We start from the raw sequence: 19429 nt of genomic DNA on the forward strand, positions 1-19429 counted from the left end.
TGCCACAGAGTGTTTGAAGCATGGATCCAGCACACCTTTGAACATAATCTCTTATGCAGGTGTGTCTATAGTCATATTATTTATGAATGCTCTTCTAGTACTTTTTTCATTGATCCCTGTGTTGGTTTGGGTCCTCTGAGAATCAAATGACAAGGTGTCTTTTATTCTGGGAGAAATGCTTGTGTAGGATAAAGGGGGAAGGAGGAGGAAAAGGGAAGAAGAGCCTTCAGACCCCAATGCAGGTCTGACAACCAGGAAAGGAGAACAGGAAGGGAGGAGGCTTGGATAGGAAGAGCCTCAGCGTGGCAGGCAGTTCTGGGACTATCTCGACCAGGCCGATGGGGAGTCCTCAGACAAAGGTGGCCTGCTAAAGCGTCCTGCATCAGACAGAAATGTCTGGGTTCTGATCCCCCGACCATGCTCAGTCACTGACGGGGAGAAGCATAGCCTTTTCAAGAATATCACAGAGGACCCGAAGGCATAGCAGCTGGAGGCTCTCGGTCAACCACGCTCCCCCGAGCAGGTTCTCCTGAAGGGCGATCTGAGCAGTGCACCCCCATCACCAAGACAATCCCCATTCAACCAGCACTTATTGAGTGCCTTCCGTGTGCCAGGCATTGTGTGTGTTGGATGATAGGGACACAGCCCCCTGGCTCCCAGGGAATCCTGCATGATTGCAGACCACAACAGGGTGTTCTGTGAGCTTTCATCGTCAATTCAGAGGAAGGTATCACAGTTTGGGGGTGGCACTGACAGCCTCATGGGAGAGCTTGGCCACAAGTTGGGCAGAAATACTGAGTACAATCTAGGTAATTGTAAGAAAAGAGAGGAAACAGAGTGGAAAGAGAGAGCAGGGGGCCAGGGAGACCAGACACTGGTGCAATGGATTAGGAAGCAGGTAAGCAGGGCTTGGAAGAGAAATAATCTCTAAAGGGTATTTCTTTACTTTCGAATGTCTAACTTCTTTTCCTAATAAGATGATAATGTTTGTTGTAAAGAATCCAATGTTGTAGCAATATAGAACGCAGGCCCCATGAGATCAACGGTCCTGGATAGTTACCACCACATCCCCAGAACCCAGCACATCATCTGCCAAGTGGTAGGTGATCGATACATGTTTGTTGAAAAAATGAACAAATTGAATGAAAATGAAAGAGCCACAGAATGTCATTCATCAGAAATAAATATAATACAGATAATGGTTTGGTGAATATTCCTTGAGAGTTTTTTCCTTTGCATATGTTAACATATTTAACCAAAATAAGGTCATACTGTCCCTACAGCTCTGTGACTTCCTTATCTTGGCTTAATGTGCCCATTAAGCACATTTGTATGTTAAATACCTAGAATTTGTGTCATTCTTGTTAATGACACTGTGGTATATTAGTGTACGGATGTGCAATACTTTATAATCTACTAATGGACGTTTGGGTTGTTTCCAACTTTTTACTGTTATATACAATACTGCAATAAGTATGCTCATCTCTTAAGCAGTTGTGAATCTATTTCTGTTGGATAAATTCCTAGATGTGAAATTACAGAATCAAAAAGATGTTAACATTACCATTTCTAATAAATGTGGCCTAATTGCTTTCCAAAAGGTTATACCAGTTTGCATTCCTGCCAACAGTGTATGAGAGTGCCTGTTTATTCACATCCTTGCCAACACTGGAATTCATAACCTTTTTAATCTTTGCCAATCTGATAGGTGAAAAAACATTTCAGAATAAGTTTGATTTGCATGCACTGTAAATAGAGAATATTTTGATCTGTTTATAGACCATTGATATCTCTTTTGGGGAGGAACTATCCATTCAAATCCTTTGGCCATTTTTACTTCTATTCTTTTTATTTCCCTGTTGATTCACATACTGGGTAAATGTCATCTACAGATATCTCTTTCTGCATTGTCTTTTGAGTTTATATTATCTTGGGCGTTACAGAATTTTTAAAAATTTTTATGTAGTCAAATTTATAAATCTTTTTCATAATGGACTCTGGGCTTTTTCATCCAATATTTTCATCATTGGATTTTTTTTTTTTTTTTTACTTTGACATCTTTCAGTCGTTTGGAATTTAGTTTGGTGTAAGGTGTGAGGTTGGGATTTAACTTTATTTTTTCCAAATGGTTATCAAGTTGCCTCAATCATTGATTGAATTTGCCATCGTTTCCCCACTAATGTTTGAAATAGCATGTCTACCATATTAAGCTCTAAAAGGGATGTAATGACTTTATGAAGGGAGCTAATACAACATATCAAAAGTGCCTTCTGGAGAAATCTATGTGTTAGTAGAGCAGCTGATGAGATGATGAGATGAGATGCTGTGGTCAAAGAACAAATAAGCCCCCCAAACTAACAACAAACCCAAGGAAAGGACAAGGTACTCAATTAGGGAAGAGGTATGAAAAGAATTAAGGTGCCAGCTGGATTTTCCCTCTATGGATGCCAACTCGTTGTCATTAATAACATTTGTGTAGTGCTTCCTCTGGGCAGGCACCATTCTAAGTGCTTTACCTCTGTTAACAAGCACTTGTAGTTCTGATAGCTCCAGGTGGTACCAGTGCTGCTGATCTAAGGCCCACACTTGGAGCAGCAAGGTGCTGGACATCTTCCATTTAGTTTTGCAGAAACTCTTTCTACCCTGCTTTGTGCCCAGGGAAGCTGTCTCTGTGGGCTACATCGCTCAATCCTCCCAAAAACCCTACTCAGGAGGTACTGTTATTATCACCACCATTTTATAGCTGAGCAAATTGAGTTGAGAGAGGTTAAGCAACTTGCCTAAGGCCACACAGCAATCTGTGATGGAGCTGGGGTTTGAGCTCAGGCAAGCGGCTCAAAGGTTGTGCTCCTACCCACTAAGCTAAGCTGCGTTTTGGTCTCACAGCAGCCTGCAGGTGAGTGCAGTAGGAAATCCTGAACCAGGAGTCAGGGAACCTGGACTCAAACCCTTGCTCTGCCACTTACATGTTGTGTGACCTTGGGTAAGTCACTTCACCTCTCTGAGCCTAATTTCCTCATCTGTCTACCTCGCAAGGTTGTCATGAGGGTGAAATGAGATGGTATGTGGAAAATAAAGTCTAGCAGTTCACGACTCATGTAAGTGCTGAGTAAATGACAGCTTTTATCCATTACCTGGGACTTGAACCCGTGTCTCGTAAGGCCTAATTCCATCACTCTTTTCTCTGCAACTGAGCCTCTTTCAGGAAGCATTCCAATTTTGTAAGCTGATCCAAGACACTATGAGTTGTAATCCTTGTCTGTTTTCTAATCTGACCACAGATCTTAAATGTGTGGGGTGTCTGGACAGAGGCCAGAAGGCACAGTCCCAGGCCTTTCCTGTCACACCTGCCTTCCGCACCAACCAATGGACTCTGTCCTGTGGGTGGAGTCACCTCCCACTAGTCTGGTAGCAGCAGCAAGTTGTCCTGGCTGGGAGCCGCTCTGCATGGTTACCTCCAAACCCATCCCCTCCTGGAGCCTGGGGGAGATGCTTGTGGAAGGCCCCTTTCCTCCAGGGAGGCCAGTAACCAGAGGCCATGATTCCAAGAGGATGGGAGTTAGATCCTAACTCTGCCTGAGCCACCAGCTCATTCGAGACTCTCTTCCCGCTCTGTGACTCAGGCTCCCCATCTGTAAAATGAGAGAATCGGACCAGATTTGTACTTCTTAACTTTTTTGGCTGTGGTCCTCTTGAGAATAGAGAGTATTTGATGAAAAGCTTTGGACTAGCTTCCCAGGATGTAAAACAACAACAATAACAACAAATAACGCAGTTTACACATTCTGTCCTTCTGCAAGAGATACAAAACCATTCTTTCCCCTGCACTGGGCACCAGCAGAGGGAGTTCCAGATCAACCTACAATATGAATTCAAATCTCTGGTATCTCTTTAACATTCAGGTATCTGTGTAAACGTTGCTTCCTCAGGGAAGCCTTCCCATACCCCTGAACCAGACCAGGTTCTACTATTATAAGCCCTTTGAGCACCCTGTAATTCTTCTTCAAAACACCCACCACGACTCTGATAAGTTATCTTTTTAATATCTGTCTATTCCATTGCACTCTAGGCACCATGATGTCAAAAATATCTGTCTTGTGACAAAGACTCTCTCCTTGACCAAACTCGAGCCAGGCTCCTTGGAGCCCTCTTCTCGACTAGGCCTCAACCCTGGCCTGTAAACTACAGACTCTCGATACACGTGATTTCATGCACCCACCTCCCCTCACGTTAAAAGATTTAAACACTAACATAGTTTCTCAGGGCTCAAGGCTGAATCCCTAGGATGACCGTAGCCCCTTAAGTACCTGCCAGAGAAAGCTCAGGACTGCCGAAAGAATTGACTGCCCTAGCTCACACCGAGCCGTAGGCCCCGACCTCCCTTTCGTGGAGCGTTTACAGTTGTGCATGCTTTGTCTGTCCCTCTGAGATGCATATGTATCGCTTACAACTCAGGAGTGTCTTCCTCAAGGATCTGAAAGCCATTTCTTTAAAATGTAATCATCAGGAAGGTAGGGCCTCTGTCTCCCCGTCTCTGCATTTACACTGCCCAACTCGTCGTAGTCTTTCACTTCCCTGACTCCACTGAGCCCCCCCTTGCCCCCCGCCATTCTCCCTTTAAAACTCCAAGTCACTTCTGTGCCAATCAGAGTGGGATCAGAGAGGCTGCAGCCTCTTCCCTGTTGCAGTAGTTGATTACTGGTTAGAATCTGTCCTGACCACTTGAACTAGTGCCCGGCTTTGTTGATCTTTGACACTTGCTCATTATAGTGTGCCTAGTCCCTAGCATGGCACCTGGCATAGAGTAGATGCTCCATAAATGTTTCCTGAATGAGAAATGTTGATTGAAATCATCCATTTGTTCCCATTATCTATTCCTGGGTAACAAACCATCCCCAACTGCATGGTGTAAAACAACCACCATCTTATGATGCTCATGGGTTCTGTGGGTCGGGAATTTGAAGAGAGCACCTCTCTTCTCCATTCCACGATGTGTGGGACCACAGCTGAGGTGATCTGAATGGCTGGGGTGACTTGAGTGGCTAGGGAGGAGATGGTCTTCACTCCCCCGCCTGGTGCCTGGGCTGGCGGGAGGTTGGGTGCAGCTGGCACTGCGGACTGGGCGTCTCCCTGTGGCCTCTCCAGTGTCATGGTACCAGGATGGTTGGATTTCTTCCCTGGCTGTTCAAGGCTCCAGGAACAGTGATCCCATGAACAAGGTGGAAGCTTCCTGGCCTTTTACATCTAGCCTGAGAAGTCACGGAGCTTCATTTCTACCATATTCTATTGGTTGAAGCAGTTACAAGTCTGTCGTGATTCGAGGTGAGGGAGAATTAAATAATTTGCAGACTTGTTTTAAAACTACCACACTGCCAGAACCAGATTTGGGGGGAATTCTCTTGCAATTAATCCTCCGTATCAGTGAAGACTAGATTTGGCTGCATAGGACAGAAAACCCATAGAAACAGTGGCTTAAACGAGATAGAAGTTTATTTCTCTCTCACGTAAACAAAGTCTGGAAGGAGGCCATCAGGACTGGTTCAGTGTCCATAATGTTAGGGACCTGGGCTCCTTCTGCCATGTTGTTCCACTATTCTCAGTGCATGACTTGCCTCATGACCCAAGGTGGTTGCTTGAGCTCCAGTCTTCATATCCACAATCCAACCAGCAGGAAGAAGGAAGGGTAAGGAAGTTTCCTCTAAAGACGTTACTCAGAAGCCCCATCTGACACCCCACTTATAGCCCATTGGCTGCACACACAGTCACATGGCCATGCCTGGCTGCAAAGGAGGCTGGGAAATCTAATCTTTATTCTGGAGACCATGTGCCCAGAGAAACAAAGAAATAAAAAATCAAGGGTTCTACCATTAAGAAAGAAGAGAAGAATGGAAACTGGCAGACACCCAGCAGTCTCTGCCACATCTTCTTACTGCGTTCTATTTCCTGTTCTGTCACTGACCAGCGGTGGGCCTGGACAGCACACTTCCTTTGGCCTTGTTACCAGTTCCCCTGGTAGTTAGGGAGGAGGGTGCTGCCATCCAACAAGGAAGCTCACAGTATAAACAGATGAACGTGTCACTGCTGTGGTTCCAGGGAGGAGAACCGGAGCCCCACCCTGAAGCCTCCTTTTCACGCTCCTGGGTGGTCCCCTGGGGTTTCTGGGAGCAGATTTTGAAAACTCCCAGATTAGATTACCACTGAGGCCCTCTCAGCAAGAGATCTGCAGAATTCATGTTTGTTTCATTTTGGGAGTGACTTCTCCCGGCACTTGACCAGGTTGCCTTCCATCAGATGCCTCCCCAGTGAGTTCATACAGGTGCGTATGGAAGTAAGTGTGAGACACAAAGCCAGCCATTAATTGAGCATGTACTGTGTGTCTGACACCGTACCAAGCTCTGGGATCAGAAAGTAACCACAGTTCATACTCTAAGTCCCTTAATTCTTTTTGTTGCAAGGCCAGGGTGTTAACTAAACACAATCCAGTGTAGCAAGTACTGTAACAAAGTATGAGGTGATGGATTGAATTGTGTCCCCCAAAAAGATACGTTGAAGTCCTAATCCTTGGTACCCATGAATGTGACCTTATTTAGAAAAGACTTTCAAATGTAATCAAGTCAAGATGAGGTCATTAGCGTGGGCCCAAATCCAACATGACTAGTGTCCTTAGAAGAAGAGCAGAAGAGACACAGAGACAGACACACACCAGAAGAACGCCATGTGATGGTGGAGACAGAGATTGGAGTGATGCATCTACAAGCCAAAGAATGCCAGGGACTGCCAGCAACACCAGGAACTAGGAGAGAGGTATGGAAGATTCTCCCTCAGAGCCTTCAGAGAGAGCACGGCCCTGCCGACATGACCGATTGATTTTGGACTTCTAGCCTCCAGGACTGTGAGGGATAAATTTCTGTTGTTTTCAGCCCTCCAGTTGGTGGTACTTTGTTATGGCAGCCCTGGGAAACTAATAGAGATGGTCAGTGTGATGTGTCAACTCGTGTAGGCTTTAATCCCCAGTTATTCAATCAAATACTAATCTAGGTATTGCCTAGATTAGTTGCCATGAAAGTATTTTGTAGAAATGATTAATGTCTACAATCAATTTGACTTTAAGTAATGGAGATTACCTAAGTGGGCCTGATTTAATCAGTTGAAATGCCTTAAAGAGCAGATCTGAGGTTGCCCTAAAAAATAAGGAATTTTGCCTGTGGACCGCAGCTTCAGCTCATTCCAGAGAGTTTCAGCCTGCCCTTCCTGATGGCCTGCCCTACAGATTTTGGATGTGCGTAACCAGCACCCACAACTGCGTAAGCCAATTCCTTGCAATAAATCTCTTAATATATCTTCTACTGATTCTGTTTGTCTGGTGGAACCCTGATTAATACACAAAGGATGATGCAGTCTTGAACTACATTTGCCTAAAAGGCTGTGGAGCTGCTGAAGGCTTCACAGGGGAGGTGGCTTTGGGCAGGGCCTTCAGGGATGGGTAGGTGTTTGCCAGGTGGGGAATGGCATTTCAAATGGAAGTAACAGCATGTGCAAAGGCCTGGAATGGTGAAGCCTCATCTCCCTCCTCCCACAGTGGCTGAGATAGGCCTTGCAGAGTTTGGAGTCACATTCTGAGGGCCTCTGCTGTCCAGCTGAGGACTTCGGTACTTGTCCTGGAGGTCAGCGGTTCTCCTTTTGTCACTCTTCTTATTCTACCTTTTAATATATTTTTTACTTTTTGCTTTTTTTTTTTTGAGGAAGATTAGCCTTGAGCTAACATCTGTTGCCAATCCTCCTCTTTTTGCTGAGGAAGATGGGCCCTGGGCTAACATCTGTGCCCATCTTCCTCATCTTTATATGTGGGATGCTACCACAGCATGGCTTGATGAGCAGTGCGTATGTCCGTGCCCGGGATCCGAACCTGTGAACTCCGGGCTGCTGAAGCAGAGCATGAGAACTTAACCACTATGCCACCAGGCCAGCCCCTACTTTTTGCTTTTTTAACTGAGATATAATTTTCATAAGTCAAGTGCATAGGTTTTAAAGAACTTGATGAATTTTTACTTATATATATATCTGTGTAATCCCCACCAAAATCAAGATTTAGAATTAAGGCTGAGGGGGCCGGCCCTGTGGCAGAGTGGTTAAAGTTCCACACGCTCTGCTTTGGAGGCCCAGGTTCACCAGTTCAGATCCCTGGCACAGACCTACACCACTCATCAAGCCATGCTGTGGCAGAGACCCACATACAAAATAGAGGAAGATTGGGACAGATGTTAGCTCAGGGCTAATCTTCCACAAGCGAGGGAAAAAAAAAAGAATTAAGGCTGGGATTAGGGTGAGTGAGGCCAGTGAGGTGAGCTGTGCAAGCACAGGGTCAGATTCTATCTTTATTTAAATTTTTGATATTTTGTTCGTATATATATATTTTGTGTGTGTGTGAGGAAGATTCACCTTGAGCTAACATCTCTTGGCAATCTTCCACTTCTTTTATTTTTGCTTGAGGAAGATAAACCCTGAGCTAACATATGTGCTGATCTTCCTCTATTTTGTATGCAGGATGCCTCCACAGCATGGCTGACAAATAGAGTAAGTCCACACTTGGGATCCAAAACTGTGAACCTGGGCCACCAAAGCAGAGTGGGTGGAACTTTCACCACTTGGCCAGGGGGCCGGCCACCTGTTCATATATTTTTGCATTCATTTTGATTTTTAAAAATATTGTTTATTTTGATTACTGAGTTCTTTTGGCCCGCCCTTAAATTTTGCACCTCGGAGAGAGAGCCTCCTGCCTGACTCTAGTCTTGACCCTGTTAAATATTTCCAGCACCCCGGTGGCTCCCTCATTCCCTCAATCCCCCTAAGGAAGCCTCTAGCCAAAGCCAAGGGTTCCTCACATGAATGGGTGGCCAGGCTATGTGCGATCATATCATGGGTGTGTAGGCGTATGTTTTTTTGATCAGTTTCTGGGAGGCGTGTGTGAAGTAAGGAATAAGAAACACAGATATTGACTAACCGGGAGCCGGGGGAGGGTTTGTTATTCAGGGATTGGAACAGTATGTCTTGGGGGCCCTGCAGACCTCAGTGAGACAGCCTGGTGTGGATTAGCCTCCCTGCGCCTCGGTCTCCTTATCTGTAAAATGGAGTTGATAATCCTGGTACCGCTCTTACTGGACTGAGTAAGGCTCAGGTGAGATGATGCAGGGCGCACTTGGCCAACGTTTACTGAGCGCTTACGATGTGCTAGGCGCCGGCTAAGGTTTTTACAGCTGTTACCCTTTTAATAATGCACATAGCCCAACGAGGAGGGGACACGTCGCAGCGAGCCCACGTGGGGACCAGTAAAGGGCCACGGTCGGGGGTGTGGGGGCCAGGCTCCGGCGAGAGGGCGGTGGGCCGGGCGGGAAGGGGGCGGCGCGCAGGTGGGGCGGGCCGGGGGCGGGGCGGCGCGGCGGTTCCGGGATCCGGGTCCGGGGCTGCGCCGCCGCCTCGGGGCGCGCCGAGCGCTGGCAGCAGTGGCGGGCGCATGTGGGGGCGCGCGGCGCGGCGGCACTGCCCGCGGGGGCTGCGGCGGGGCCGGGAGGCGCTGCTGGCGCTGCTGGTGCTGCTGGCCCTGGCCGGGCTGGGCTCGGTGCTGCGGGCGCGGCGCGGGGCCGGGGCGGCCGAGCCGAGACCCCCGCGTGCCCCGCGCTCCGGGCGGCACGACCCGGTCCTGCCGCGGCCGCCGGTGCCCGCGGACGCTCTGGGCGCGCGGGGCGAGGCGGTGCGGCTGCAGCTGCAGGGCGAGGAGCTGCGGCTGCAGGAGGAGAGCGTGCGGCTGCACCAGATCAACACCTACCTCAGCGACCGCATCTCGCTGCACCGCCGCCTGCCCGAGCGCTGGAACCCGCTGTGAGTCCGCGGAGTCCCCGGGCCTCGGTCTCTGCCGCTGTGGAGTGGCGGGGTGGGATGGGGTCTCGACATACCAGGGGATCGCGCGTCTTATTGAGTCTTTCTGGGAAGTGGGCAGTGGAGGGGTTCATATGGGGGAGGGCGCAAGAAAGTTTTAGAAAATGAAAATAGAATCTCAGCAATTGACGAATCTGTTACTAGGTGGTCTCTTGGCTCCCTCCCCCTTGAGAAGGTCTGCCATTCGGCCTTGAAAAGTGTGGGGGTCGGGGCTAAGCAGACAGGTTTAAGATGAGACCCCCTTTGGGTGCCCTTCCTCGGTCCCACAGCACCCCCATTCTGGCTCCGCCGGTGTACCCCTGCCTTGCGGAAGCGAGGGAAGGACTCCTGGGCTTGGAGACGGGCTCCATTCACTTACTTGTGTGCGCCAGGGCCCATGAATGAACCGGGAGGGGCAGGTGAAGTGCAAGGCAGCTGGATAGCCAAGTCAGAGGCGACGAGCCTCCTTCCCTCTCGCTGGGAGTTGGATTCCTGAGCTCTAGGAGGAGGAAGGCAGGAAGGAGCAGCTGGTGGGAAAGACTCCTTCTGGCTGTGGTCCAGCCAACTCCGGTGCATGGTGCAGGCCCCGAGCCTGGGTGGTCAGAGGCCTCATTCCTATTGGAGCTGCTGGCTGGGCGGGTTGTGCCGGCTTCCCAGGTGAGAGGGGAACGAGCTGGCAGCGGGAGAACGGCCCTCCTGGCCTGGCTTTCCTTTCCTCCCCTGTTGAGGATCTTCCAGGTCCCCCCTAAAGCTCACTCCTAAAGACTGGGGAAAAGAGGGCTCAAAGAGGGGGTCCGGGGAGGAGCCAGTGGGCAGCCTGCTGTGTGCCCCATGCACCTGCCACCCCTCCCACTCTCTGTCGTTCCTTCTTTACAGGTGTCAGAATAGGCTTGGAGAGAACAGGTGACTCGCCCAAGGCTGCAGGGCTGGGAAGTGGCCTTGGGGGACTGTGACCCTGCTGGTGCCCTTGGCACTGTGCTGATTTTAGGGACCTGCTCCGTGGATCCTTGGCCAGAGAGAGCCTGAGTGCCTGCACCGGAGGCCCCAGCTCTGTCCGTGGCAGTCTGGATGGACTTGCCCTTCACCGTGCTCCCTGTTTTTCAGGGTCTGCTCTGGCCTAGCCTCGTGCTTTTGCCGGAGGCATTTTCACTGTTAATCTTTTTGAGTAGAACTTTGTTTGTTGGGGTTGGTGGCGGTTCCCCCACTTCAGCCATATGGCTGAATGCATGTTTATCTCCTTGAAACTCCAGGGGTGCTCACTGAGGCAAGATCTAGGGGAAGGTTTCAGGTCAGACCCAGGGTTCAAACCCAGACCAGGTCAGAGAAAATCCTGGTTCTTTTGCTCATCAGCTCTGTGATCTTGGGTAAGCTATCTAGCCTCTCTGAGCCTCAGTTTCCCAATCTGCAAAATAGGAAATGAGTAGACATAACACAACCTAGGAATTAATAAAACACCTAACACCTGGGAGCACACTGTGTACTCAGTTCTTAGTTTTTCCTGCCTTCTCTGTTGCTAACAGTATACTCAGGAGGTGGCTTTTAAGAGTCATCGGGGATTGGTCATAAAGTTTTTCTTTTCCGGGTTCCGACTTCCTTTATTGTCTCAGATTGTGAAATCTCTTTGAAATGCTGTGCATGACGTGTGGGGCTTATGCTACCCTGTCTCCATGGTGGCGCCGCTGCCCTGTGTCCTATCAGGATTTGCTTATAGATCCTGCTGTTGCATTGACCCTGGGAAATTAATCCAAACCCAGCATGATAAGGTGTGTGAATGCCTCCTGCCTTTAATTCCTGCAGCAAGGCCTGTCGGGTTATTCTTATCTCACTGGGGAGAAAGGGGAGCTTGATCTATGTCAGTCTCAGCCCGGCCAGGCTTTGAGCCATCACTTCGGTGTGGTCTGTAGGGTCAGGGCCTGTCATGGAAACTCACTTTTATTATAGTTCATACATGGGTGAGGGCCTAATCAGGGTCTTGGGATTTAGCTTGAGAAACTGGAATGGCAGATTATGAGTTCACAGTCGGGGTTGGAGGGGGGGGCGCCTGGGACCCTAATTAATAAGCAGAGGGGTGGTTAAGATCCGTGAATGTCACAGGAGGGAAGGCCCTGAGGGAGCATCCAGTCTAACCAGAGAGGAAAAGCTGTGACCCCAAGGTAACACACAGATATGGGGCAGAGCTGATCCAGATCCCAGATCTTTTATTCTTCGCAGTATTCCTTTTATTTCTCCTCTCTTTTGGGGTGGAGATAATTATTTATTTATCTTACTTAAAAAACAATACATGTTCAGTCTAGAAATTTTGGCATATAAAGAGAAGAAAAAAGAGAAAAATAAAAATCACCCATAAACTTACCACCTCTGGGAGAACTGCTGTTAACATTTTTCTGTGTATCCTTCTAGACTTTTCCAGGTACCCTTCTAGACATATGGGTATGTGAGTGAGAACATATTCAAAATGAGTATGTATGTACTCGTTTTTCATAGGCCCACGCACATTTTACACCACAGTGGATGGGAACTACCAAGGGACTATTGGGCTTGGACTGTGTCTGCCCTTCTATGAGCCTAATAATTGACATGCCAGTGGATTAGAGCTCAGCTTTGTTTCAGTTAGTTACAGCACTGAATCGAGGAGGAGGAGGAGGATGACAAGGAATCCTTGCATGGCTGTTTAGTAAGTACAGGGTTTGCAAAACTCTTTTGCAAATACCATCTCATTTGAGCCTAGCAAGAAGAGGAGAACTTTCACTCTGAGATGGCAGCAGGCCATAGTGGGGAGCCAGAGAGCTGTGGCCTTGGGGAACTTTTAAAAATATTGATGCCAGGGACCTTCTCCAGAACAATTAAATAAAATTTTTGTGGGTAGGGCCTAGGCTGAGGCTGGTGTGCAACTAGGATTGAAAGCTACTAGCTTAGATCCTGTGGATTTCTCACTCGGAAGATTACGGATGGGTGCTTTTGAGGGTGTGGGAGACTATCAGAATTAGACAAAGTGGGGATTAATAACAGGTCAAGTGCAGTTGAAACTAGTGATGACATCACAGTCAGTTGTAGGGTGTGTCACAAGTAAATGGTTGCTAATAGTGTTGTACCAATATTTGCAAAAAGTCTTAATTTTCATAGATCAGAAAAGCCTTGAGGTAATCATTATAATGTCATTCTCATTTGCATTCTGACAAATTGAGCATCGGAGAAAGGTGGAGTGACAGTGCCCTTGGGGCTGTGCATTTCCACACAGCACATGTATGGGGATGCCACGTGTGTGAACATCAGCTGTTCTCTGCCGTGGCAGAAGAGTTGTGACCACTGGTTAGGAAAGTGTGTAAGTAATACAGAGGTGCTTGCGTTTCTTGAATGCTTGCTTGGGTTTTAACCTTGTTAATGCTATAATTGCAGATGTGTATCTGAGTTCAAGAATCAGGACACAGGTGCTGCAATGGCAGAGTCTCAACATAGGTCTAAATAGGTAATTCAGCAAAAGAAAGTGTTTGTGTCTTGCTGGAGTTGGCAGGAGGGAGTTGGTTAGGATTTCTCTTTTTGCGGAGAGGTAGCCTGCTCATCTGTTCTCTTAACAGCATTGTCTTTGAAAAAACATCGCACATGGTGTGGACATTAGACTGATGTTTTGTTGCTTTTTTTTCCTTCCCCAACAAGGTTGTAAAGTGCAGGGTATTTTATTAATTCTTGTTAGACCCATCTTGTGGTCGTTAGAGTGGCATCCTTTCTTTGAATCAGTTCTTTCAAATCTACAGAACATGTTCAGTTTAGGTTAGTATTTTCATGATGCCTTTTTCCATTCTTTTACTTTCACTCATTCTGTGTCTTTGTGTTTTAGGTGTGTCTCTAAATAGCATGTTGCTCAATTTTGTGTTGTCATTAAAAAAAAATCAAGGCTGACAGTCTCTGGCTTTAACTAGATGGTTTTGTCCATTCATATTTATTGTGCTTACTGAAACTTTAGGATTTGATTATGCCATCTTATTTTATGCTTTCTGTTGGTTATGCTTTTTCTATGTGTATTTTTCATGCTGCTTTTTGAGTTGATAAGGTCCCCCCACTTCTCATTCCATTTTTCTCTCTCTACTAATTTGGCAGTGACATTATTTATTTATAATCTTTACTGGTAAATTTGAAAGTACATATTTAATGCAACAAAGGCTGAAGTTAATCAGTAACTGTGGACCTTAGAATGCTTTAATATCCATCACCTTCCTTCCCAATTTGTATGCCATTTTACTCCAGTATTTTAATTCTGCCTTGCTTTTTAAACCAACACATTAGACGTTTTAAAAATGCAGTATTTGTCTGTTTACATTTATTCACAAGTTTACAGTTTTCTCTGCCAATCATTCTTTCCTGAATGGTGGATCTCAGAGACCTTTCTGAAGTTCTTTTCCTTCTTCCTGAAATATATTGTGTATTAATTACTGTAGGAAAGGTTATTGTTGTAAATGCTCAGTTTTATTTATCTGAAAATGTTTTTGTTTTGCTCTTGTTCTTCAAAGATAGTTTTGTTGGTTATATAATTCTAGGTTGATAGTTTGGCATGTGAAGATAATATTCATTGTCCCCTGGCCTGCACCGTTGCTGTGCGATCTCTGTACTGAGTTAAATTTGCCTGTCATTCTTGTTTCTTTGTCATTCATTTGAGATCTTCTTTTATTTATTTAAGCATATTAAGCATACTTATTTTATGCTCTGTGTCTGGTAACTCTAGTATCTAGATTCATATTTTCTTGTTGTTCCTGGACTCTGAGGACTTCTTTTAACTTTTTTTGTAAGCTGAGCCATGCATTTAGAAGATTTTTTAAAAGTATTTTATCAAGAATTTTTTGGGTGTCCTATACTAGGAGGGTTCCCCAGACATTTTAGTCTTCCATATTGCCAGAAGTGGAAGTCCTATATTCACTTTAAAAAAAATACTTATTTTCTCTATTAGTCAGAATTCTTTGGGTTGTGACAGAAAACCCAATGTAAACTGACTTAAATATAAAAGAAAATCTATTGACTTCTATCACAGAAAAGTCTGGGATTAGAACTGGGTTCAGATTGTTCTGGGCTGTGGATTCAGGGACTCAACTGATGTCCTCAGGAAAATGTTGATTGGTCAGGCCTGGGGCATGTGACCTTCCCAGGGAGTGTGTGTACATGTGTGTGCACATGTGCATGTATGTGTGTGTGTGTGTGTGTGTGTGTAGCCCTCCAGAAACCACACAGACTGTGTCAGGGAGACATGGTTCCTGAAAGAGAAATCAAATAAGGTGAAGAAGAGAGAAAGGATCCTGGGGGGGGGTAGAACACACCTGTGTACATCATGACCTGGCTGGCTTATTCTACAAAGGATATGAGTTTTCACTTTTTTAAAGACATTTATGTGATAACCTGAATATAAAGATACAAGAAGATCAGGAGGCATTTACCGCCCCCATTCATTCCTATTCATATAATACATAGACCTGCATTGTGCTAGTGGAGATGGTGGTGGTTCCCACCCACCAGGGGTGTTACGAAGGTTAAGTGGAGTGATGCGCTTGAAGTGCTCACCACACTGCCCGTCAGGTCGTAAGCACTCAGTAAATGTTGCTCTTGTTACCAGGTGCAGTACAGGGCATGCTGAAATGCAGACAAACACAATCCAGCCCCTGCCCTCACGAAGCACCTGGATTGTACCAGAAACTCAAGGAAGGGATGGCTTGCTATGATTTAGCAGTGAGTTTAGCTGGGAGCCTCCTTTTGTCCCCCAGGGGAAGGTGGAACCCTGACGTGATGCATAGCTGTCCTTGTCTGATTGAAGGACGCACAGCTTTTTCTCAGTCAGGAAAAGGGTCGAGTATTTGTCCTAGAAGCAAACTTAGAGACATTCCAGAAGGATATATTGAACTTGATGAGGGAGAATGCCTTTAAGGGATGTTTAAAAGAAAGAAGGAGAAACTATACCAGGCCAAGAAGGAAAGGAGAGGTAGACTGTTAAATTATTGCTCAATGAAGGCATTTGCTGTGGGGAGCTAAAGAAATATAATCCAGCTTTTAAAAAATAGTCTTTCTTTGTGATTATAGAAATGATGGATGTTCATTGGAGAACAGTTTTAGGATGCAGAAAAATATAAAGCACTAAATAAGAATCAGTGACATATCCTTGCTCAGAGATGACCGTTGTTAACATTTTTGGCGTATTTCTCTCTATTGTTTATTGTTTATGTGCACACCCACGTGGTTGTTTATAGAATTGGCGTAATGCTGCTTATAAATTTGTCAATACTGTCACTTCTGCTTTTTTGATTTGATGTTACAGTGTAACCTTTCTCTGTCATTAGAGGCTCTGAAAATGTGGTTTTGGGTGGCCATGTAGCATTTCTTCATGCAGCTCTGCTGTACTTAACTATTTCTTGTTGGACATTGAAATTGTTTATAGTTTTTTTTACTGTTATAAATAATGTTACAAAAAAAACAACAAGCCTCCTTCAGGGTCTCTCTGATTATTCCCTCAGGTGAGAAATTCTTAGATACACTGATGTGAGATCTAAGAGAAGAGGAACTTTTTGAAGCTCTGAGTATGTATTGCCAAATTGGTACCCAACGTTCTTGTGATTTAAGGGCACACAAATAGAGAGCTCACCTAGACTTTCCAGAAAGTGGCCTTGGGCTTTTGGTTCTCACAGAGCAGTGAAAAAACAAAAACAAAACACCAAGGGACTGATGTACAGTCCCAACTACTCGGTCGAGCAGAGCTTTTTCTGCCCTCCTGTTTATTCTCACAGTGAGAAGAAATGAATTTAATCCAAAACTGTAGGGATGTGATTTCAGACCAAAGGACGGGTCTTCAAATGGAATAAACTACATTTTTGAAAACCTCACTTCACTGTCCTTATTTCCACTTATTTCTCTTTGGACCTGTGCACATTCAAAACTCAATTTTAGCTTTACCGTTTTTTAAAAAGATAAAAAAAAAATCTTTATCTTCAGACTTCACAAAAACACTTTTTCTTTCCATGTCATATAAGCAATGAATTCTTTCCGATGCTTCCAGTGGGTTACGATAGCTTTTCTATGCACCCTTTCTAGTCCTCAGAGGCTTATCAAATCCAGACACACTTATTGATATTTTTATACATATATATGTTTTCCATTTGCTATAACGTGTATTTAAGGAGGGCAGCGGTTTTGGTGGAAGTGAGAAAGAGAGATGGGAGAGGACCTGTGTCGGGGCCTCTGAGATGGAGATGCATGTCCTAGCTCAAAATCGGCTTGGTGTTTGACAACAGCCTGTGCAACATTAACATTTTTTTTCTTCTTTTTGTATTAAACTTTTAATTTTGAAAAATTCAAACCAAGAGAAAATTTGCAAGACTAGCACAACAAACTCGTATATATCCTTCCCCTAGATCCGTTCATCATTTTGCCGCATTTACCTGATTTTTCTCTTTCTATATGCGTACTGTAATATTATACACATTTGAGAATAAGTTACAGAGATAATAATCCTTTATCCTGTTTTACTTCAGCATCTATTTTCTAAGAACGAGGACATTCTCTCATGGTACCATGATGTAGTTATCAAATTCAGGAAGTGTGTGCAATATTGGATTCTTCCAACGGTCCCAGCTTTTAGAGCACCTTTTTCCTCCTGACCAGGTATCTAATCAAGAATTAGGTCTGACATTTCGTTGTCCTGTCTCTTTTGTCTCCTTGAGTCAGAAACAGTTTCTCCGCGTTTCATTAGGACGTGGATGTTTTCTCAGAGTGCAGGCCTGTTGGTTTATAAACCTTCTTGCAGTTGAGGCCTGTCTGAGAGTTTCCTTGTGATTTATTTGAGCATATGTGTTACCACAAAACTTAGTGACTTAAAACAACGGTAAACGTTTGTTATTTCACGTAATTTTGTTGGGTCAGAGATTTGGGAGTGGCTTGCCTGGGTGGTTCTGGCTCAGGATCTCTCATGAGATCACAGTCAAAATGCCCCTGGGGCGTTCATCCTCTCAAGGCTTGAGGCTGGGGCATCTGCTCTCAAGATGGCTCCGCCCCTGCTGGGAGGTTTGTGCTGGCTGTCGGAGGCCTCAGTTCCTCATGACATAGACGGTGGGATACTTGAGTGACCTCACCACATGGCAGCCGGCTTTCCCCAGAATGGATGGTCCACGGGAGGGAGCAAAGAGGAAGCCTCAATGTCTTATGACCCGGTCTCGGAAGTCACATACCGTCGCTTCTGCATCTGTCCCTGTTTGGTGGTTTTAAAATATACCCACAAATTCTTTGATATCCTTCCCTTCAAAAGATGGAGGGCCGGCCCCGTGGCTTAGCGGTTGAGTGCACGCGCTCCGCTGCTGGCGGCCCGGGTTCGGATCCCCGGCGCGCACCGCTTCTCCGGCCATGCTGAGGCCGCGTCCCACATACAGCAACTAGAAGGATGTGCAGCTATGACATACAACTATCTACTGGGGCTTTGGGGGGAAAAATAAATAAATAAAATCTTTAAAAAAAAAAAACAAAAACAAAAGATGGAGCCTAATTCTCCTCCCTTGAGTGTGGGCCGGACTCCCCCCTGTGGAGCACAGTGCTGAGTGACTCCTTCCGTGAATTGGAAGCGCGTGGTGTTCAAGGATTCAGGTCCCGCTGGCTAGGGCAGGTGGGGATGCCCTGTCTCATCAGGACACCAGAACCGTCAGGCTTCCAGCCTTGGCTGACGTTCCTCCTGTGCCCGAAGCTGGGCCTCAGATACAGTAGGGATGAGAATGTAAAGGGGCTGAGAAGAGCGAGCCCCTGTCAGAGACTCTCAGACAAGCCTGTTCACGTGGAAACGCCACCCCAGTGACAGCAAAGCCTGGGCCGCTGCCAGAAGCCTCAGAGCTCGCTGCAGAAGCTGGCCTGGCGTTAGGAAGAGGGCCCTGGAGCTCGCTGGAAGACCCTGAGAGGGAGGAGAGGAGAAATTGCTCGCGTCTTGGTAGGAGGGAGGGCTAGCTGGGGAGATTACACCACCAGAGGAGGTTACACCACCTCTCTGAGTCTTGTCTTTAAAATGGGAACAGTAAATACTAACACAGAAAGTGGTTTTGAGAGTTAGAGTACTACATTTCATGGGTTATAAGGCACTTTTTTAAATATTTAAACGTTTCTGAAATTAGGATGTGTCTTAAAATCAATACATTCTGCAGGTACGATTGGCAGCATTTGTCTTTCTTATTGATTCAAAAAAGAATTTTGTGTCTTCTAACCATTGGCTTCTTAACTTTCATGAAATCCTGTAGACTGGAGAATGGTAGCACTAAGGAATTACTAATTTTTTAAGGTGTTACAGTGATGTTGTGTTTACTATAAAAAAGAATCCTTATCTCTTAGAGATGTATATTAAAATATTTATGGATGCTGCAATGTGCTGGATTTTGCTTAAAAATAATCTAGGATTGGATAGTAACAAGACTTTAGTGGTAATCACTTTGTCGTGTATACAGTTATATACCTAAAACTTATATGATGTTATATGCCAATTTTACCTCAATGATAAATACATAGATAAATAAAA

The 19429-nt window shown here is 45.8% G+C and overlaps 1 protein-coding gene across 2 annotated transcripts in view; it reads left to right on the top strand.

The window, feature by feature from the left end:
* Positions 1-9478: 9478 nt before the first annotated feature.
* The window catches only part of GALNT12 (polypeptide N-acetylgalactosaminyltransferase 12), a 41248-nt gene continuing 31297 nt past the window's right edge, over positions 9479-19429 (top strand). For both annotated transcript variants that reach the window (XM_058523626.1, XM_058523627.1), the window contains exon 1: positions 9479-9876. In XM_058523626.1, coding sequence (XP_058379609.1) covers positions 9512-9876 — 365 coding nt within the window. In that variant the 5' untranslated portion in view covers positions 9479-9511. The remainder of the gene's footprint in view (positions 9877-19429) is intronic.

Source organism: Diceros bicornis, chromosome 28 (assembly GCF_020826845.1).
Source record: "Diceros bicornis minor isolate mBicDic1 chromosome 28, mDicBic1.mat.cur, whole genome shotgun sequence".
Classification (NCBI taxonomy): domain Eukaryota; kingdom Metazoa; phylum Chordata; class Mammalia; order Perissodactyla; family Rhinocerotidae; genus Diceros; species Diceros bicornis.